Below are 22306 nucleotides of genomic sequence, written 5' to 3' on the forward strand. Positions count from 1 at the left end.
CCAGATGGTCACTCACATCTGTATACATAACCAGCTCGGGGACCTGGCGTGCCTTCTGCTGGGACCTAGAGACATGTTCACGCCTGAGCTCATCCCCAGGGCAGGGGATCCTGGGCCTGATCAGGGCCAGGACATGGAGGGAGTCAGGCTCAGGGCAGGGGAGGCACGGAGCCTGGGAGAGAGGAGAGGAAAGGGTCCTGGAGGAAGACAGGCTGAGTCAGAAGCGACGGTCACAGCCCTGTGAGGGGAGGGGGCAATGTGGACACAGGGAGGGCAGGGCCCTGACCCCATGGCCCCGGAGTGGGAGGGAGAACAGAGCACCTGGGCCTCACACTGTGCCTCCCTGTGGGCGTCTCACCTGAGCTGGGAGCAGCGGGAGAGCAGGGGTGGAGCCACTCAGAGTGCGGTCCTCGGAGAACCAGCGCCACAGGCTGAACTGGGAGCTGTCCCCAGCTGCACCTGCAGCTGCATCCCCTTCCCCCCCACGCCGGGACCCTGTGCTCACTGAGCTTCACAGGGTGGGGTCCAGGCACCGTGGCAAATCTCGCTTCCTCTGCTTATCTCCCTTGGTCCTGCCCGCCACCTGGGACATGGGGCTTAACTGGCCTGCTCTGCTCAAGGGAGCTTGTGTTAGATTTGAGACCCTGTATGATCTGAAAAATTGTTTCAGAATGGACTCTGTCACTGGTCAACTGGAGAGTGTGCTGAGGATGGTGATCCCCCGGGGAATATTGACTGCACTGCTCTGGTGGCAGAGAATGAGCCTTGTCTCCGTTTGTCTCGTCCTGGGAGTGAATCATGAGGAAAAGTGAGGGCACTGGCTGGGGTGATTCATGGTGACTGTCACGGGGGAGCTGGGTGTCTATTACACAAGTGGGGCAAGCAGGGGTATGTATGGATTCAGGAGATCCCCTAGTACTGCCTGGATTTGTGATTACAGTCAGGAATGTGCCACGACTCCATGCAGCAGGTCTGATGGACCAGCCTTCCAGAAGGATGGTTTATCCTGCCAACTGGCTGGGATGAGGACTTGCACAGGTATTTTCTGAAGAGAGGGGATCAAGCGGTGGGTGATGAAGAGAGTAGTTCTAGATGCCCCTTCTGAGCACAGGGTAGTGGCAGAAATGAACATGCTAGAAGTCACACATGTTTCTCCTTATGTTGTAGGAATGTGTTGGGATACATAGCAATCATATGCTTCTGTTTTCTCCACCTCTGTCATCCCATTATCATCTAAGACCAGGTGTGTTAATGGTACGAAACTGTCTATCTCAATATTGACCTTTAGGATAGCAAATCATGTGGGACCAAAATAAATATCCCTAGTCGTGGGATAGTTGCCTATTATCAAGTGGAAGCAAGGTTACCGCTATTCCCTTTCTTTGCAGACTGTGGTTTGCGTGGGTCTAATGGTTTTCATGTGGGCAACGTGGGACTCTGGCGGCTCCATACGTGTCAGCATTGACAGACTGGACTGCGGCGTTTCATCAAACTGTTTTCTGTCCCTATTTCCGGGCAGGGTGGGTGTAAGGAAGGATTCTTGTGCAAGATGTGGAGATGGGAGTAAGGCAGCACCCCTTCCTTGTGTGTCTCACGCCCATGGTTGAGTATCTTCTGGCCACTCTGTAGGAGGGGGCAACTGTCCCAATGTCCCTCATTCACCATCAGGATGGACGTGACTCTCCAACAGTCTGTCAGAACCCAGAGCACCTAGTGTGTCTGGATATTTTCTCCTCGTATACAAATAGAAGAAAGGATCTCCTCTGTCTGGCGATTGGATATGCACCTTGAGGATGTGGGGGAGAGCCCCCAGCTTTGTGACTATATATAGTGGCCCCCTTTGTTCCCTGGGGACCGTCTCCAGAATGCTGGCCATCCCAGATGGGTTCCTGGAAGCAGATGCTGAGACAAAGAAGCGCATGTGTAAAAACCTGGAAGGAGAAAGGATATCAGGCTGGGCAGAAAGAGAGCGACCCACAGAGAGTGAGCCATCAGTTGAGGCCTCCTTCCTGCAGGCCTCCCCTCTACAGCTGGGACCTTTCAGGACATCGGAACCTGAGGCAGGGCCCTGGGATCTAGGCCTCCGGAGATCATTCTCCTGAACCTCTCTGAGAAGGGACAGAAACCTGGGGAGGCAGATTGCTGAAGCAACAGCGCTTTCCAGCGAGGAGCACCCGTGTGAGCTGTCAGGGGCTCCGGGCAGCAGTGGGTGGGTGTGTGAGCCCAGAAGAGGGGATGTGGGTGACCCCTCAGTGTCTACTGTACCCGCCTGTTCCACTCTGGTAGAGGAGGCTCCTCTCATGTCCCCAGGGCTTCAGGAGCTCAGCTGAGCTGGGACGATTTGAGCTCTACTCCTGGTCAGTTGGGAGAACATTAGCCCACGACCACCACATGGAAATGATGAGACATTGACCAGTGGACAAAAGTCTCCTTGTGTCTTTTTTCCACCCGGGCCGTCTGTCCCCAGTTCACACCCGAGGCCAGAGAACCAGGGCAGGCTAATGTGGTCAGCTGTAAATGCTCTCCCGACCCTCCCTGTGCAGAGCTGCCTGGAGGGCTGGGTGCGGAGGGAGGCCTGGGGATGTCAGACGAGGGGACCGGGGTCAGAGCTGCTCATGCTCTGTGCACAGGCCTCGTGGGGCTGGAGGAGAGTGCGACACACACGGGGAAGGGGTTTGTGTCTCACTTCCCCATCTGCCTGTGTCACCGTGAGCTTTAGTACTGCTGTCCCACACCTGACAGTAATAGTCAGCCTCGTCCTCGGCCCGGGCCCCGCTGATGGTCAGCATGGCCATGTTCCCCGCGTTCTGCCTGAGAATCGGTCAGGAATCCCTGAGGGCCGCTTGCTATCCTCATCGATAATTGTCACGTGGGCCTGGCCTGGCTTCTGTTGGTACCAGTAAGCATATTTCCTTCCAATATTGTCGCCCCCACAGGTGATCCTGGCTGTCTGTTCCAGGTTCACCGACTTCGAGCGGGGCTGAGTCAGCACATAGGAGGCCATGGAGCCTGCAAGAGAGAAGATGAGAGGTCAGCTTCCAGCCGGGGTGTCCTCCCCTGGACACTCCCACCCCTGGCTTAAGTTCCAGTGGTTCTCTAGGCCTGATTCCACCCTGCTGTCATCTTTGTTCCTGGGTCCCCTGGGACTGCCTGGTGGATGGAGCCTTTGAACAGATGAGAAACACCCCCCCCCCCCTTCTGGGCAGGCACAGCCCTTCAAGGATCACACAGAGCCGATGAGCTAAGTGGGGGGATATCACCACCCCAGCCCCTCATCCCACAGCAGGGTCTTGAGCATCCTCCACCCCCCGCACCCCCTAGAGTCCACTCTTGAGCTCAGAGTCAGGGCAGGGTTGTCCCAGAACCCAGGGCTGGGGTGGGTGTGAGCCTGGGCTCAGCACCTGTGCAGTGAGCCAGGAATGCGAGGAGGAGAGGGGTCCAGGCCATGGTGCAGGTGCCTCGATTTTGCTCCCTGAGGCTCAAAGCTGGGCAGATGTCCTCCCAGGCGTCTCTTATCCCCTTGCTGGAGACACCGCTGGTTATGCAAAGCAGCCAGATTTCAGGGCAGCTGCTGTGGACCCTTGTGGTTTAGAAATGGGCTCAGCTCCAAGGGACTTAGAGATGGGAGGAGCAGCCCTGCAAACCCATCCTCCCGCCCAGGTAATTCTCATTCACCCTGTGTTCCCATAGTCTGGGGTCCAAGCTCTATCCCTCTCCCTGTCCTGACCTGGCTCCTGAGCTGTGAGGTGGAGTCTGTCTGCATTTTCTGAACCCATCATAGAATGTTTACTCTCTAGGTACGAGAGGATCATAGGTCAGTGTGTGTCCTACCCTTGGTCTATGTTGCTGAACATCAGAACATGAACAAAATTCCTCCCTTGCCAGGTGCACGTGCAGTTTTAGGGAATCATTGAGGTGCTGGAGGATTCTTTGCCAAGGGAGAGCTCCATGGACTGTTCGTGGATGCTGTGCCTCAGTATCTCCAGGGTGCACTGCATGCCAGGGCCAGACCCAGTGCTTGAACAAGGCTCGACAGTGCCTGAGTGTAGCAGGAATGGGGTGGCGTGGAGTGTCATGAAGCACTGGACCCGTGCTAGAGACAGAGACAAATTGCACAGGAGAGAGATAAGAGACCCCGAGTCAGAATTTTACATGAGAGCAAAGGTGATTGTGTAGAAAACCTAGACCTTCAGCTTCTGGTCTCTGGTCCTGGTACCCAACCCTCCCTGTTAGAACCCCTGAGGCTTTGCCAGGTGATCTCTGCTGCCCCCCAGGGGCCGCTGCACACTGGCGGCTGGAGGCGCAGGGAAATCCTCTGTCCAGGTGGAGATTCAGAACCACTGCTCACATCCTGATTGCCCCTGACCCTGCACTGCTGGCCCCAGGGGAGGATTTGCTCTTCTCTGAGGGGCCCCAGCCGGCCTCAGGACCAGGCCGGAGGAGTCAGATTATCCCCGAAAATAGGAAGAGGCTCCTGTGAAGAGAAGGCAGGGCCCATCTGAGGTATCAGGGCTCATGTCTCTGGGGTGGTGGGTGGTCGTGGGTTTGGTTTTGGGGCTGGGCACCTGGGGACACAGGACTCAGGGCCGGCCTCTCACTTATTCTGGCTGCTGGCGCACCACATAGTGTGATGATGACTCCTGCCAAGGACAGAGACAGGAGGAAACGCCCAACCAACAAAAACGTGTTCAGACCCAGCAAGCTGGGTCTTCCATAGCTTCCATCCTGGGAAGTCAGTGTGAACAAGACACAAGTCTTTCTTGGCTTCCTGCCTTGGGCGGAGCAGCATAGGGGGCACAGTTCCTTTGGTGAGACAGCACACAGTCCCCAACCCCGTCTGCCTGCATCTTGTCTTCTAGGATCATTGAGAAGCCACACTATTGCTATTCTCAGGTCTGTCTAGGTCAGCATTGACCCTGTGGCCCGGAGCTAGGCCATCGACGTGTCATTCAGCTAGGGATCTTTCTGGGGAGTTTTGTCTATGAATGAACGAAGCAGACTAGATTTATGCAGTGCTCTTTCTCTTGTACTTGGGTGTGATGGCTGGAGCTGCGGCAGCCATCCTGAAGTCTGTTGTCAACAACAAGGCAAAGCCAAGCCTCCATAGTAGTGATGATGGTAGAGATAGTGAGAGGATTTGGGACCTCACGGAATTGGTAGTACCTGGAGAACTGCCAACTGACTTCAGACTGACTTCTGCCTGGGGAAAAACAGCTGCTTGAATGTTCATGCTTCTGATTAGATGGGCATGCAATGCATTACACACTTCCTGCCCAGTTGGGATAATAACTAATACAATTACTTAAATAATGTTGGAAGAGCCTGTGCAGCATTGGTTGACGTGCAGAGAAATGAAGTGACATCAGGCAAAATGACAGGCAGGGAGTGTGTGGGGAGAGGTTGGAGGAGGCTTCTCTGCGGAGGGGACTGTGGGTTTTCTGTCAGGATGGGAAGCAGGGACAAACTGAAGTGTGTTTGGAGTCAGTCCCTGTGGGGAAGAGTCTGGTTTGTGTGGGATGCAGGGACCGTGAGGACCTTAGAGTGTGTGATTCCAAACTAATTGAGCTCCAATGTGACATTTTCTCATCAGGTAAAAACTCAGTGGCAGGAGTGATGTGTTAGAATCCTCATGCTGTATGTTTCCAGGAAAGTTGAATCACGAGAGGAGCCCTGTGTGACGTGCCCAGCACAGAAGTCTCAGCTCCCTGGGACCTCAGGTGGAGAGACAGGGACTGGAATTTCCCATGTGAGGTGTTCAGTGTGTCAGGACTCCTCTCAATGTCCTGGGTAACAGTGTGTGAGTCTCACCCTCAGAACAAGGTCCCTGGAGTTGAAGACATAGGGATGGATCATCCCTACTTCCTTCTGAGGACTGAGCCCTGGACCCCTGCTGACCCCCAGGCCTGGTGTCCCTGTAAGGCTCGCCCTGGGCAGCCCCAGCCTCTGTCCTGGGGCTCGTGATGCAGCCCTGCTGCCCCCTGCTGGTGGAGGAGGCTCAGACCAGGAGCTTCCCTCCTGCAGGTCCCTCCACAGCACCTGTCACCTGAGGAGGGGGGTGGACCTGGGAGTCCTGCCTCCCACAGGCAGCTTCCACCCTCTGCCAAGCCCAGCCCAGCACAGAAGGTCACATACTTGGTGCAGGAGGGAGAGCAGGTGAGATTCCTGTACTTGTCCAAGCTTTAAAATGCCCTGGGCTGCCCACTTTTCTTCATACCTCAGGGAGAGTACAGGGTAAATTGTAGTACATTTCTAGGTTCTCAGGCTAGGGACAAAACCTTTGTGAGATCCTATCAGCACCCACCCCTCTTTCTCCATTTAGGAGTCGAGTCTGTTAGCGTCTGCATGTCAGTGAGTGTCGCTGGGTCACAGGGGAACAGGGGATGCTTCTAGCACTAACGTTCACATGTGCACCAAACTGTTGATTAGCATTATTCCTGTCATCTCTGCCCCTGCCGTTTCTATCACAACCCACAGCACTCGCAGTCTGGGGGAGGATGGTTTCTACATGAGCCTCTAGGGTGATTTGGAGGAAACAGGGAAGTTGGGAATTCAGGCCTGGTTGTGCAATTTCACTTCACACATGTCATACTTTTGCTGAGCCCGTTTCCTTGGATTTCTGCAGAGGTGGGACAAGAGACTCTCAGCCCAGCGCCCCTCACTGAGACCCTGTAGTCTCTGTTTCATTCATAAGATTCTGTGCATGTGTTTCTATCATTGAATTTGGAAATAATTGTTCTAACATCAGTATAATCTTCCCTATTTCATATCACATAAAGTTGAGGTCCAAGGAGACTAGGTTCCGAGGAAAGCAGAGGAAAGTGGGACGAGTTGAGGATGGAGCCAGGTGTGCTGCGTTCCGATCCTGGGCTCGTCAGGGCTGAGCTTGAGCAGGTCGGGCGAGAGGGAGGATGAGGCCAGGCTGGGCAGCAAGCCTTCTATCCCTCAGCTCACTGCTGTCCCCATCCTGGCCTGGTCTATGAAGGAGCCTCCTCAGCCTGCAGGCGGGGAGGGTCAGCAGGGGTGTATCCCCTCTTAGAGCTGGAGGATCTGTAGGGACAGTGGAGACTGGCTGTGCAGGGGCCTGGCCTGGCTCTTTCTGGCTCTGCTCTGTACTCTTGCTTGGTCCTCTCTGTCCTCCAAGTTGGAGGGAATGACAGGGGTCTCCTGGACCCACCGCTGGGGTCAATGAGTCTTGCAGTGGACACAAGGCCTGCAGGTTCTGGACACCGTGGGGCTCATTCTCTGGGTCCCACTGCCTGCAGCACCCCGTGGGTTGAGCTCAGGGTCAGGGTCATGCTCAGGGTCCTGTGGGGGCTGAGCCTGTGGGCAGGGCGCGGAGCAGCTCCTGGGCAGAGAGTAATGAGGGTAGCTGGAGATTCCAGGCCATGGTGGGCACCCCAGATTCTGTTTCTTGAGCCCACAGTTGAGCCTGAATGCACCAAGTCTCCCTCATACTACCAATGGTTCCTGTGGAAATGCTCCTTCTCAGGCTTGTGGGGAGAATCTCTGCCTCTGGTTGAGCTTCATGGATCCGGTTCATGTGGAGCTGTGCTCACGTCTGGGCTCCACACAGGAGCTCTCGTCACTGTGGGTTTGAAAATCGTCAAGGCTCGAGTGCCAAGGGGCATGTGAGGACATTTCTGTGGCTGTTCTCATGAAATGTGCCCTGGGGATACTTCTCCGTGTGGGTAAAATATGTACCCAAATTTCCACACTGTTTTTAAGTGTCCACATTATCTTCACAGATTCTCTGCCTGTTCCGTGAATGTTTCATGACCCACGTTGTGGAGCAGATTGGGTGTAACTTGTCTTAAATTTCTGTTTAAATTTTGTTCATCCTTTTCTTTACTGGAGGTTTCTGATAGGCAGCATCCAGGTGGGTGTCGCTGTGAAACTCAATCCGACATCCTGTCTTACAGTCGCGCTGTGTAGACCATTTCCCGAATGTGATTAGTACTATCGTTTCAATACAGCTTCTTGCTTTTATTTTCTCTTTGTCCCATGTGTTCTTTGTTTCCTGGTTCCATGTATCTCTCTTTTTTTAAAATCTAAGTGAGCATTGTCAAGTGATTCCATTTCTTCGCAACGTTTGGACTCATTGGCTCTAACTCCTTATGACCTCATTACCCCCCATCCCCCCAACCTTCCCCCCATCCTTCAAGTCTCCGTCCAGGGGATGTTACAGCACTGTCACATCCAGAGTAAGAACCTGAGAGCATACTTCTGTGTTTGCGCTCCGGGTTTTTCCTGTCATTTTCCTGCATATTACTTTTAGCTGTACTATCAATTCCAACTTAGGTACAAGTTATAGTTGCTTTAGACAGTCAGTTACCTTTAAAGAGAGTTGTATAATCAACAGCATTAATATCTATCCCAGTAGGAGACCTTTGCATGTCTTTCTTTCATTTTGTAGATTCAGTTCATTCTCGAATCACTTCCTCCTGCCTGAGGGATGTGCATTGTTATGTCTTATGAGTCAGCTGATGATGACTTCTGTCACTTTCTGTATATCTGAAAAAATGTTATTTATTCTGTATTTTTGGAAGATGTATTCCCTGGGTAAGGATTGAAGTTCTTTTTCCTTTTTTCATGTATGAGAAATGCTAATCCACCATCTCCCTCTGCATTTCTGCCAATGAGAAATCTGCTAGAATCCCGTTTGTTCCCCGAAACATAGTGTATCTTTCCCCTCTGGATGCTTTTAATACTGTTTCTTTTCATCTGCCTGAAACAATTTGATATTGATGGGTGTTGGATTTGGCTTTTAAAAACATATACTTATTGTGCTTGAGCTGTTGAACTTTTTGGATCTGTGGGTTTTAGGTTTTCATGAAATTTAGAACAATTTTGAGCAATATTTCATTAAGTATTTTTCAAGCTCCCTGCCCCTCCTTTGGGGACACAGTCACAGCCTCTTACATTGCTCGGGTTGTCCCATGTTCAGTGATGCTCTGTTCATTTTTAGAGTGTTTGTTCTGTCTTTCCCTTTGCAGTGTCCGTGCTGTGTCTTCAGATTCCCTCACGTGTTCTTCTTGTGGTGTCTGTTGCTCATCTCAACGCTGGTATTTGTGATCTGAGACAATGTAGATTTCGTCTGTAGAAGTTTGAGTTGGGGAGAGAAACATCAAATGTTGGAGAGGTTGTGGAGAAAGGGGAACCCTCTTCCGCTGTTGGTGGGAATGGAAGTTGGTAAGCCACTTTGGAAAACAGTGTGGAGGTTCCTCAAAAATTTACAAATAGAGCTACCCTATGACGCAGCAATTGCACTACTGGGTATTTACCTGAAGGACACAGATGTGGTGAAAAGAAGGGCCACATGGACCCCAATGTTCATAGGAGCAATGTCCGCAATAGCCAAAGTGTGGAAAGAGCCGAGACGCCCTTCAACAGATGAATGGAAAAAGAAGATGTGGTCCATATATACAATGGAATATTACTCAGCCATCAGAAAGGATGAATACCCGACTTTTCCATCAACATGGATGGGACTGGAGGAGATTATGCTAAGTGAAATAAGTCAAGCAGAGAAAGTCAATTATCATATGATTTCACTTATTTGTGGAAAATAAGGAATAGCATGGAGGACATTAGGAGAAGGAAGGGAAAAATGGGGGTGGGGGGAATTGGAGTGAGAGATGAGCCATGAGAGAGTATGGACTCTGAGAAACAAACAGGGTTTTACATGAGAGACGATGGAGTCTGAAAAACAAACTGAGGGTTCTAGAGGGTAGGGTGTTGGGAGGATGGGTTAGCCTGGTGATGGGTATTAAAGAGGGCACATTCTGCATGGAGCACTGGGTGTTATGCATAAACAATGAATCATGGAACACTACATCAAAAACTAAAGATGTAATGCATGGTGATTAACATTACAATAAAAAATTAAAAAAAAAAAAACAGTGTTTTAGAGGGGAGGGGGGAGGGGGAATTGGTTAGCCCAGTGATGGGTTAAGGAGGGCACGTACTGCATGGAGCACTGGGTGTTATGCACAAACAATGGATCGTGGATCACTACATCTAAAACTAATTATGCAATGTATGGGGATAATATAAGAATAAACAAATTAAAAAAAACCCCAAAACTAATGATGTATTGTATGGTGACTAACATAACATAATAAAATTTAAAAAAAAAAGAAGTTTGAGTTGTATACTTTAATTTTCTTCTCCTCTTAATGTGTTCAATCAGTCAGACTAAATTTGGACCCAAGTCTGCAACATGGTTCTTCCTGGGATCTCCAGCCTTCTTTTTTTTTCTTTTTCTTTTTTTTTTTTTTACTATGTATTTATACTTATATATTTATTATAACCATAGTCCTATATATAATATGTAACATATATATGTATATAGTATAATTATATAATTATAAATACTGATACTGTAACCTCATCCATTTTACAGGTGAGGAAACTGATGCACAGGGAGGTTATGTGGCTGGTTCAAGGTTATCCTATAAGTGATAGAGCTAGGCTTTAAACAAAGATATTTGCTTGCTTCCAGGGCTAGAAGTTTTGTTTTGTTTTGTTTTGTTTTGTTTTGATTTTTTCTTAACATATATTGCATTATTTGTTTCAGAGGTACAGATCTGAGATTCAACAGTCTTGCACAATTCACAGCGCTTACCAGAGCACACACCCTCCCCAGTGTCCATCACCCAGTCACCCCATCCGTCCCACCCCACCCCCCACTACAACAAGACTCAGTTTGTTTCCTGAGATTAAGAATTCCTCATATCAGTGAGAACATATGATACATGTCTTTCTCTGTTTGACTTATTTCACTCAACATAATACCCTCCAGTTCCATCCACGTGGTTGCAAATGGCAAGATCTCATTCCTTTTGATGGCTGCATAATATTCCATTGTATATATATACCACCTCTTCTTTATCCATTCATCTGTCGATGGACATCTTGGCTCTTTCCACAGTTTGGCTATTGTGGACATTGCTGCTATAAACATCGGGGTGCACGTAGCCCTTCGGATCCCTACTTTTGTATCTTTGGGGTAAATACCCAGTAGTGCAATTGCTGGATCATATGGTAGCTCTATTTTCAACTTTTCGAGGAACCTCCATACAGTTTTCCAGAGTGGCTGCACCAGCTTGCATTCCCACCAACAGTGGAGGAGGGTTCCCCTTTCTTTGCATCCCCGCCAACATCTGTCATTTCCTGACTTGTTAATTTTGGCCATTCTGACTGGTGTGAAGTGGTATCTCATTGAGGTTTTGATTTGGATTTCCCTGATGCTGAGCGATATTGAGCACTTTTTCATGTGTCTGTTGGCCATTTGGATGTCTTCTTTGGAAAAATGTCTGTTCATGTCTTCTGCCCATTTCTTGATTGGATTCTTTGTTCTTTGGGTGTTGAGTTTGATGAGTTCTTTATAGATTTTGGATACTAGCCCATTATCTGATATGTCGTTTGCAAATATCTTCTCCCATTCTGTCGGTTGCCTTTTGGTTTTGTTGACTGTTTCCTTTGCTTTGCAAAAGCTTTTTATCTTGATGAAGTCCCAATAGTTCATTTTTGCCCTTGCTGCCCTTGCCTTTGGCGATGTTTCTAGGAAGAAGTTGCTTCGGCTGAGGTCAAAGAGGTTGCTGCCTGTGTTCTCCTTTAGAATTTGGATGCACTCCTGTCTCACATTGAGGTCTTTCAACCATTTGGAGTCTATTTTTGTGTGTGGTGTAAGGAAATGGTCCAGTTTCATTCTTCTGCATGTGGCTATCCAATTTTCCCAACACCATTTGTTGAAGAGACTGTCTTTGTTCCATTGGACATTCTTTCCTGCTTTGTCGAAGATGAGTTGACCATAGAGTTGAGGGTCCATTTCTGGGCTCTCTATTCTGTTCCATTGATCGATGTGTCTGTTTTTGTGCCAGTACCATACTGTCTTGATGATGACAGCTTTGTAATAGAGCTGGAAGTCTGGAATTGTGATGCCGCCAGCTTTGCTTTTCTTTTTCAACATTCCTCTGGCTATTCGGGTCTTTTCTGGTTCCATACAAATTTTAGTATGATTTGTTCCATTTCTTTGAAAAAAGTGGATGGTATTTTGATGGGGATTGCATTGAATGTGTAGATTGCTCTAGGTAGCATGGCCATCTTCACAATATTTGTTCTTCCAATCCATGAGCATGGAACGTTTTTCCATTTCTTTGTGTCTTCCTCAATTTCTTTCATGAGTATTTTATAGTTTTCTGAGTACAGATCCTTTGTCTCTTTGGTTAGATTTATTCCTAGGTATCTTATGGTTTTGGGTGCAATTGTAAATGGGATCGACTCCTTAATTTCTCTTTCTTCTGTCTTGTTGTTGCTGTATAGGAATGCCACTGACTTCTGTGCATTGATTTTATATCCTGCCACTTTACTGAATTCCTGTATGAGTTCTAGCAGTTTCGGGGTGGAGTCTTTTGGGTTTTCCACATAAAGTATCATATCATCTGCAAAGAGTGAGAGTTTGACTTCTTCTTTGCCAATTTGGATGCCTTTGATTTATTTTGTTGTCTGATTGCTGTGGCTAGGACTTCCAATACTATGTTGAATAGCAGTGGTGATAGTGGACATCCCTGCCGCGTTCCTGACCTTAGGGGGAAAGCTCTCAGTTTTTCCCCATTGAGAATAATATTTGCTGCAGGTTTTTCATAGATGGCTTTTATGATATTGAGGTATGTACCCTCAATCCCTATTCTCTGAAGAGTTTTGATCAAGAAAGGATGCTGTACTTTGTCAAAAGCTTTTTCTGCATCTATTGAGAGGATCATATGATTCTTGTTCTTTCTTTTGTTAATGTATTGTATCACATTGATTGATTTGCGGATGTTGAACCAACCTTGCAGCCCAGGGATAAATCCCACTTGGTTGTGGTGAATAATCCTTTTAATGTACTCTTGGATCCTATTGGCTAGTATTTTGGTGAGAATTTTTGCATCCTTGTTCATCAGGGATATTGGTCTGTAATTCTCCTTTTTGATGGGGTCTTTGTCTGGTTTTGGGATCAAGGTAATGGTGGCCTCATACAATGAGTTTGGAAGTTTTCCTTCCATTTCTATTTTTTGGAACAGTTTCAGAAGAATAGGTATTAATTCTTCTGGAAATGTTTGGTAGAATTCCCGTGGGAAGCCATCTGGCCCTGGGCTTTTGTTTGTAGGGAGATTTTGATGACTGCTTCAATTTCCTTAGTGGTTATAGGTCTGTTCAGGTTTTCTATTTCATCCTGGTTCAGTTTTGGTAGTTGATACATCTCTAGGAATGCATCCATCTCTTCCAGGTTATCTAATTTGCTGCCATAGAGTTGCTCATAATATGTTCTTATAATTGTTTGTATTTCTTTGGTATTGGTTGTGATCTCTCCTCTTTCATTCATCATTTTGTTGATTTGGGTCATTTCTCTTCTCTTTTTGATAAGTCTGGCCAGGGGTTTATCAATCTTGTTAATTCTTTCAAAGAACCAGCTCCTAGTTTCGTTGATCTGTTCTACTGTTCTTTTAGTTTCTATTTCATTGATTTCTGCTCTGATCTTTATTATTTCTCTTCTCCTGCTGGGTTTAGGCTTTATTTGCTGTTCTTTCTCCAGCTCCTTTAGGTGTAGGGTTAGGTTGTGTACTTGAGACCTTTCTTGTTTCTTGAGAAAGGCTTGTATTGCTATATACTTTCCTCTTAGGACTGCCTTTGCTGCATCCCAAAGATTTTGAACAGTTGTGTTTTCATTTTCATTGGTTTCCATGTATTTTTTTTTAATTCTTCTTTAATTTCCTGGTTGACCCATTCATTCTTCAGTAGGATGCTCTTTAGCCTCCACGTATATGAGTTCTTTCCAACTTTCCTCTTGTGGTTGAGTTCTAGTTTCAAAGCATTGTGGTCTGAAAATAGGCAGGGAATGATCCCAATCTTTTGGTACCAGTTGAGACCTGATTTATGACCTAGGATGGGATCTATTTTGGAGAATGTTCCATGGGCACTAGAGGAGAATGTGTATTGCGTTGCTTTGGGGTGGAATGTTCTGAATATGTCTGTGAAGTCCATTTGGTCCAGTGTGTCATTTAAAGTCTTTATTTCCTTGTTGATCTTTTGCTTAGACGATCTGTCCATTTCAGTGAGGGGGGTGTTAAAGTCCCCCACTATTATTGTATTGTTGTCGATGTGTTTCTTTGCTTTTGTTATTAATTGCCTTATATAACGGGCTGCCCTCATGTTAGGGGCATAGATATTGACAATTGTTAAATCTTCTTGTTGGATAGATCCTTTAAGTATGATATAGTGTCCTTCCTCATCTCTTATTACGGTCTTTGGTTTAAAATCTAATTTGTCTGATATAAGGATTGCCACCCCAGCTTTCTTTTGGTGTCCATTAGCATGGTAAATGGTTTTCCACCCCCTCACTTTCAATCTGGGGGTGTCTTTGGGTCTAAAATGAGTCTCTTGCAGACAGCATATCGATGGGTCTTGTTTTTTAATCCAGTCTGTTAGCCTGTGTCTTTTGATTGGGGCATTGAGCCCATTTACATTCCGGGTAACTATTGAAAGATAGGAATTTGGTGCCATTGTATTGCCTGTAAGGTGACTGTTACCGTATATTGTCTGTGTTCCTTTCTGGCCTATGTTGCTTTTAGGCTCTCTCTTTGCTTAGAGGACCCCTTTCAAGATTTCCTGTAGGGCTGGTTTTGTGTTTGCAAATTCCTTTAGGTTTGTTTGTCCTGGAAGCTTTTTCTCTCTCCTTCAATTTTCAATGACAGCCTAGCTGGATAGAGTATTCTTGGCTGCATATTTTTCTCATTTAGTGCTCTGAATATATCCTGCCAGTCCTTTCTGGCCTGCCACGTCTCTGTGGATAGGTCTGTTGCCAATCTAATGTTTCTACCCTTGTAGGTTACATATCTCTTCTCCTGAGCTGCTTTCAGGATTTTCTCTTTGTCTATGAGACTCGTAAGTTTTACTATTAGATGTCGGGGAGTTGACCTATTTTTATTGATTTTGAGGGGGGTCTCTGTGCTTCCTGGATTTCATGCCTGTTTCTTTCCCCAAATTAGGGAAGTTCTCTGCTATAATTTGCTCCATTATACCTTCTGGCCCTCTCTCTCTTTCTTCTTCTTCTGGGATCCCAATTATTCTAATATTGTTTCGTCTTATGGTATCACTTATGTCTCAAATTCTGCCCTCGTGATCCAGTAGTTGTTTATCTCTCTTTTTCTCAGCTTCTTTATTTTCCATCATTTCATCTTCTATAGTACTGATTCTCTCTTCTGCCTCATTTATTCTAGCACTTAGCGCCCCCATTTTTTTGCACCTCATTAATAGCCTTTTTGATTTCTACTTGGTTGGATTTTAGCTCTTTTACTTCTCCAGAAAGGGTTTCTCTAATAACTTCCATATTTTTTTCAAGCCCAGCTAGTATCTTTAAAGTGATGATTCTGAACTCTAGATCTGACATCGTACTAATGTCCGTATTGAGTAGGTCCCTGGCAGTCGGTACTACCTCTTGTTCTTTTTGTTGAGGTGATTTTTTCCATCTCGTCATTTTGTGCAGAGGATAATAGATTAATGAGAGAACAAAAGGCTAGCAGAGTAACCACGTCCCCAGAAAATATACTTCAAACAAATCAGAAAAGACCTGAAGCAGTGGGATAAGAAAGGGAAAGAGAGAAAAGAGAAAAAGAAAAAAAAAAGAAAAAGATAAAGATAAAAACAAAAACAAACAAAACAAAACAACAACAACAAAAGAAAAACCAGAATGTGATCAAATATGATCTATATGGTATATAGATCAGTGCCACACACTAGATTTGGGGTGTATTTTGGTCTTTTAGAAGAAAGTGCCTCCCAAAATTTTAAAGAAAGAAAAACTTATATATGTACAAAAATAAGGATTGATATGATGAAGGGATGGAATATGACTGTAAAAATGGAAATTATAAAAAATTTTATAAAAGGAATTGGTAAGAAGTTGTTTGAAAAAAGAAAGAAGAGGATTTAAAAAAGAAAAAAGAAAAAGAGAAAAAAAAAGGGAGAGGATGTGATCAGGCAGGGGAATAGAAAACACCATATACTAGAGATTTAGGGTATATTTTAATCTGTTAGAAGAAACTATCTCAAAATTTTAAAGAGAGAACAACTTATATATATAAGCTAAAAATATGGGTAACTACTATGAAGGGATAGAATATGACTCTAAAAATGAAAAATAAAAATGTTTTTTTTTTTTTAAAGGGATTGATAAGATGTTGGTTGAAAAATGGAAAAAGAAAAATTCAAAAAGAAATAAAAAGACAAAAAAGACAGTTAAAAAAAATTAACTTTACAAGACTAAAGAATCATGGTAAAAAAGCCGTGAATTCTATGTGCAGTATTCCCCTAGCGCTGGAGTTCTGCCGTTCTCATTGATCGGTAAACTTGGTCTTGGCCGGCTGTTCTCCCTGATCTGGGCAGGGGCCTGTTGCCGTGGTTCCCAAATGTCTCTGCCGGAGGCGGAATTGCCCCGCCCTTGCCCCCTCCCAGCTAAGTAATCTGCTCGGGGTTGCTCTCCGGGGCTTTTGTTCCCTGCGAGCTTTCCGTACAGCTTTGGAGGCGGAGAGGGAAAATGGCGGCCTCCCAATCTCCACCCTGGAGGATCCGAGAACTCGGGCCCGCTTCTCAGTGCGCCCCCAGAGAAAAGCCGTCAGTCACTCCTGTCTCCCCGGTCTCCGGCTGCACTCCGTGCTCACCCGGCCTGCATCCGCGCACCTCTATCTCTGGCAACTGACCCCGGGTGGAGTCTCCAAACCCAGCAGATCCCTGCGGTGCACTCCCGCGCACCTCCTCCCGGGGGAGGAAGGTGAGTCTCCCCGGATCTGCCGCTTGTTGGGTCCCTGCTGGAGGAGCAGTGGCCCGACTGTGCTGTGGATCACGGTTTATGGCCACCCCGGGCTGAGAGCCCGCGCCTGGCCGCCGCCTCTGCAGCCGGCTTCCCTGCTCCGTTACCTGGGAGCTCTGCCACACTCAGGCACCCCCGGTCTTTCTGTGACCCCGAAGGTCCTGAGACCACACTGTCCCGGAGGGTTCCACCCTCCGCTTAGCCACCAGAGTGACGTCCCTCAGCGGAGCAGACTTTCAAAAGTTCCGATTTTGTGCTCCGTGGTTCTATCACTTGCCAGAAGCGGCCGACGGAGGCCCCTCCCCCGCCGTCTATCCTCCCGAATATCGCCTCGGATTCACTTCTCCGCACGTCCTACCTTCCAGAAAGTGGTCGCTTTTCTGATGAGAGAGTTGTTGCTCTTCTTTTCTTCAATCTCCTGTTGAGTTTGTTGGTGTTCAGAATGGTTTGATCCCTATCCAGCTGAATTCCTGAGAGGAGACGAAATCCAGGGCTCCTACTCCTCCGCCATCTTGCTCCGCCCCCCGATAATTGTCTTTCTATGCTTGACTTATTTCACTTAGCAGAATCTCCTGCAGTCCCATCCATGTTGATGTAAAAGTTGGGTATTCATCTTTTCTGATGGCTGAGTAATATTCCATTGTATATATGGACCACATCTTCTTTATCCATTCATCTGTTGAAGGGCATCTCGGCTCTTTCCACAGTTTGGCTATTGCGGACATTGCTGCTATGAACATTGGGGTGCATATGGCCCTTCTTTTCACTACATCTGTATCTTTGGGGTAAATACCCAGTAGTGCAATTGCTGGGTCATAGGGTAGCTCTATTTTAAAATTTTTGAGGCACCTCCACACTGTTTTCCAAAGTGGCTGTACCAACTTGCATTCCCACCAACAGGGTAAGAGGGTTCCCTTTTCTCCACAACCTCTCCAACATTTGTTATTTCTTTCCCTGTCCATTTTGGCCATTCTAACTGGTGTAAGGTGGTATCTCAATGCGGTTTTGATTTGGATTTCCCGGATGGCTAATGATGATGAACATTATTTCATGTGTCTCTTAGCCATTTGTATGTCTTCTTCAGAGACGTGTCTTTTCATCTCTTCTGCCCACTTTTTGACTTGATTATTTGTTTTTTGGGTGTTGAGTTTCAGAAGTTCTTTATAGATTTTGGATACCAGTCCTTTATCTGTAACGTCATTTGCAAATATCTTCTCCCATTCTGTGGGTTGCCTCTTTGTTTTGTTGACTGTTTCCTTTGCTGTGCAGAAGCTTTTTATCCTGATGAAGTCCCAAAACTTCATTTTTGCTTTTGTTTCACTAGCTTTTGGAGATGTATCTTGAAAGAAGTTGCTGTGGCCAATGTCAAAGAGGTCACTGCCTATGTTCTCCTCGAGGATTTTGATGGATTCCTGTCTCACATTGAGGTCTTTCATCCACTTTGAGTTTATCTTTGTGAATGGTGTTAGAGAATGGTTGAGTTTCATTCTGCCTGCGGCTGTCCAATTTTCCCAGCAGCATTTATTGAAGAGCCTGTCTTTTTCCATTGCATGCTTTTTCCTGCTTTGTCAAAGATTATTTGACTATAGAGTTGAGGGTCCATATCTGGGTTCTCTATTCTGTTCCATTGGTCTGTATGTCTGTTTTTGTGCCAGTACCATGCTGTCTTGGTGATCACTGCTTTGTAATAGAGCTTGAAATCCGGCAACGTGATGCCCCCAGCTTTGTTTTTCTTTTTCAACATCTCCTTGGCGATTCGGGGTCTTTTCGGATTCCATACAAATTTTAGGATTGTTTGTTCCAGCATTTTGTAAAATGTCATTGCGGAAGCAGACGGCGGTGGCAGGCGGCGGCAGGATGCGGAGGCAGGCAGGCGGCCACGGATGACGGCGGGCAGCAGGCTGCAGGCGCAGGCAAGGGCGGTGGGTGGCAGAAGGCAGGTGGCGGCGGCAGGCAGAGGTAAGCGGCAGCAGGGGGCGGCAGTGGCAGACGGCAGTGGTAGTACTGCCTGGTGGCGGCAGCAGGCAGGCGGTGGCAGGCGGCGGTGGCAGGCAGCGGCAGGGAGGTGGTGGCAGTCGCTGACAGGTGGCAGCGGGCAGCAGCAGAGGTGGCGGCGGTGACAGCACCAGCGGGTGACGTCTATGGCTGCAGCGGCTGCAGGGGCGGCAAGGGCTGCAGGGGCGCCAGCTTTGGGCAGCCCAGGGTCATTGGGCGGCGGTGTGTGGCAGCCTCAGCAGCAGGTGCCATTGGCTTCAGCCGGAGTCACCGGCGGGGGAAGCAGGCGCCCCAATAGGGGCGGGGTCAGCAGCAGGCGGGTCAGCGGCGGCAGCGAGGGTCAGCGTGGGGAGGGGCGCGGGAACGCCGGCGGGCGTCTGCGAGTTACGCGGCGGCGTCTGCGGCGTCAGTGGCGTCAGGGGCGTCAGCGGCATCAGCGGCGTCAGCAGTAGTGCTGGCGTCAGTCGGCTTCAGCGTTGGGCAGCAGCGGAAGCTCCGGGCAGCAGAGGCAGCAGCAGGAGTATCAGCAGCGGGCGGCGGCAGCGGTAGGTGCCGGGTTAGTGGGGGTCAGAATGTGGCAGCGGGAGGCGGTGGAGGCAGTGGAGGCAGGGGGCGGCAGTGGAGGCAGGGGGCGGCAGTAAGCGGTGGGGGCAGGGAGGCAGGCAAGGGCGGCGGGCGGTGGAAGTAGGTAGCAAGCGGCGGCGGCGGCAGGGGGCGGGGGCAGGCAGGCTGCGGCAGGCAGGTGGCAGACAGTTGCAGGCAGGCTGCAGCACTGGGGGTACGCAGTAGCCGCAGGCGGCAACAGGCAGTGGCGGCAGGAAGCGGCGGCGGGCAGGTGGTGGGGGCAGGTAGTGGCGGCCGGCAGGCCCCGGCTAGGGGCAGGCAGGGGGCGGCGGCGGCAAAGGTGGCAGACGGGGGCAGGCAGTGGTAAGCGGCGGGAGGAAGCGGCGGCAGGTGCCAGGGCCAGGCAGCAGCGTTAGGTAGGTGGCAGCGGTAGGCATGTGGTGGCGGTGGGCTGCCGTGGCGGGTAGTGGTAAGTGGCAGCAGGCGGGGGTAGGCGGCGGTGGTAGGGAAGCAGCAGCAGGCCGTGGCGGGCTGCAGGCAGCAGGGGCCAGGCAGGAAGTGGCGGCTGACAGTCGTAGCCGGCCGTAAGCGGTGGCAGAAAGCGGCGGCAGGCGGCAGGGGCAGGTGGCAGGGGGAGGCGGGCCGCAACGGCGGCAGGCAGTGAGGGCAGCAGACGGCAGCAGCGTCAGGCGGCAGCGGCAGGCGGTGGGACCAAGCGGGCTGCAGGGGGCAGCAGCAGCAGGTGGCGGCGGTAGGCAGGCAACGTTGGCAGGCATCTTCGAGGTTAGGCCGCGGAGGCTGGTGGCAGTAGCCGCAGATGGCAACAGGCGGTGGTGGCAGCAAGCAGTGGCAGGCAGGTGGCGGGGACAGGTGGTGGCCGCAGGCAGCAGTCGTAGGAAGGCGGGAATTGCAGCTGTTGGGAGGCGGCAGTAGTAGGCATGCGGTGGTGGCGGGCTGCGGTGGCGGGCAGTGGTAAGCGGCAGCAGGCGGCGGTGGTAAGGAAGCGGCAGCGGGCCGTGGCGGGCAGCGGGCAGTGGGGGCAGGCAGGCGGTGGCAGGCAACGTCAGCAGCGGGCTGCAGGCGGCCGCGGTAGGCAGGTGGTGGTGGTGGTGGCAGGTGGCGGCGGTAGGCACCGGTAAGCGGCGGCAGGGGGTGCGGGCAGGCAGGCGGAGGCAGGGGGACACAGGCAAGGACGGCGGGCGGCGGCAGGCAGGGTTGGCAGACAGGCGGTGGTGGTAGGTAGTAGCAGGCAGCCCCGGCAGGAAGCGAAGGCAGGCGGCAGTGGCAGCAGGCGGCAGCGCGGGCAGGCTGTGGTAAGCCGTGGCTGGCAGTCAGGCAGCCACAGGCAAGGGAGGCGCGCGGTGCGAGGAGGTAGCAGGCGGCGGCGGCAGGAAGCGGTGGGACGCAGGCAGCTGGGGCGGCAGGCAGGCAAGCCCTGGCAAGCGGCAGGCAGGAGGCAACAGGAAGCGGCGGCAGCGGTGTCAGGCGGCAGTGGCAGGAAGCCACGGGAGACAGCGGAGGCAGGTGGCGGGGGAAGGTGGCAGGAGGAGGCAGGCTGCAGCGGAGGCAGGCAGTGGCGGCAGGTAAGAGGTAGCAGGTGCAGGCTGCAGTAAGCAGCGGCTGGCAGGCAGGCCACGGCAGGTAAGGGCCGCGGGTGGTGCAAGGATATAGCAGGCGGCGGCAGCAGGCAGGCGGCGGGGGCAGGCAGGTGGCAGAGAGCAGCATTAGGGAGGTGGCAGCGGTAGGCCGGTGGTGCCGGCAGCGGTGGGGGTAGGCAGGCAGCGTTGGCATGCATTCTTGGTGTTAGGTAGCTGGGCCCGGTGGAGCCAGGCTGCGGCAGCAGACGGCGGTGGCAGGCCGATGGCTACGGATGCCGGCGGGCAGCAGGCTGCAGGCGCAGGCAAGGGCGGTGGGTGGCAGAGGGCAGGTGGCGGCGGCAGGCAGAGGTAAGTGGCAGCAGGGGCGGCAGTGCCAGACGGCAGTGGTAGTACTGACTGGTGGCGGCAGCAGCAAGGCGGTGGCAGGCGGCGGTGGCAGCAGTGGTGGGAAGCGGCGGCAGGCAGCGGCAGGCAGGCGGTGGCAGGCGGTGGCAGGCGGCAGCAGGCAGTAGCAGAGGTGGCAGCGGTGACAGCAGCAGCGGGTGGCGTCTGCGGCTGCAGCGGCTGCAGGGGCGGCAAGGGCTACAGGGGCGCCCGCTTTGGGCAGCCCCAGGTCATTGGGCGGCGGTGTGTGGCGGCCTCAACAGCAGGTGCCATTGGCTTCAGCCGGAGTCACCGGTGGCGGAAGCAGGCTCCGCGATAGGGGCGCGGTCAGCAGCAGGCGGGTCAGCGTTGGCAGCGTGGGTCAGCGTGGGGAGGGGCGCGGGAACGCCGGCGGGCATCTGCGGGTTACGCGGCAGCGTCAGTGGCGTTAGCCGCGTCCGCGGCGTCCGCGGCGTCAGGAGTAGTGCTGGCGTCATGTGGCTTCAGCGTTGTGCAGCAGCGGAAGCTCCGGGCACCAGAGGCAGCAGCAGGCGTATCAGCAGCGGGCGGCGGCAGCGGTAGGTGCCGGGTTAGTGGGGTCAGTATGTGGCAGCGGGAGGCGGTGGAGGCAGGGGAGGCAGGGGGCGGCAGTAAGCGGTGGGGGCAGGGAGGCAGGTAGCGGCAGGCAAGTGTGGTGGGCGGCGGCGGTAGGCGATTGCAGGCGGCGGCAGGAAGCGGTGGCAGGCTGTGGAAAGAAGCGGCAGGCAGGCAGGCGGCGGCGGCAGGCAGGCAAGGGCGGCGGGCGGTGGAAGGAGGTAGCAGGCGGCGGCGTCGGCAGGGGGCGGGGGCAGGCAGGCTGCGGCAGGCAGGTGGCAGGCAGTTGCAGGCAGACTGCAGCATTGGGGGTAGGCAGTAGCCGCAGGTGGCAAGAGGTGGT

General features: G+C 50.9%; 1 protein-coding gene and 1 pseudogene across 1 annotated transcript; both read right to left on the bottom strand.

Moving 5' to 3' along the window:
- Positions 1-217: 217 nt before the first annotated feature.
- Positions 218-3447, bottom strand: LOC135362478 (immunoglobulin lambda variable 3-9-like; annotated as a pseudogene).
- Positions 3448-19411: 15964 nt separating this feature from the next.
- LOC135362479 (uncharacterized) lies at positions 19412-21199 on the bottom strand. Its single transcript, XM_064577710.1, has one exon. It carries the CDS (start codon positions 21197-21199, stop codon positions 19412-19414), a length of 1788 nt encoding a protein of 595 aa, XP_064433780.1.
- Between the last annotated feature and the right edge of the window lie 1107 nt (positions 21200-22306).

The sequence above is a fragment of the Mirounga angustirostris genome, unplaced genomic scaffold, assembly GCF_029215605.1.
Source record: "Mirounga angustirostris isolate CCGP_5_RB_7025 unplaced genomic scaffold, mMirAng1.0.hap1 SCAF_14, whole genome shotgun sequence".
NCBI classification, from domain to species: Eukaryota; Metazoa; Chordata; class Mammalia; order Carnivora; family Phocidae; genus Mirounga; species Mirounga angustirostris.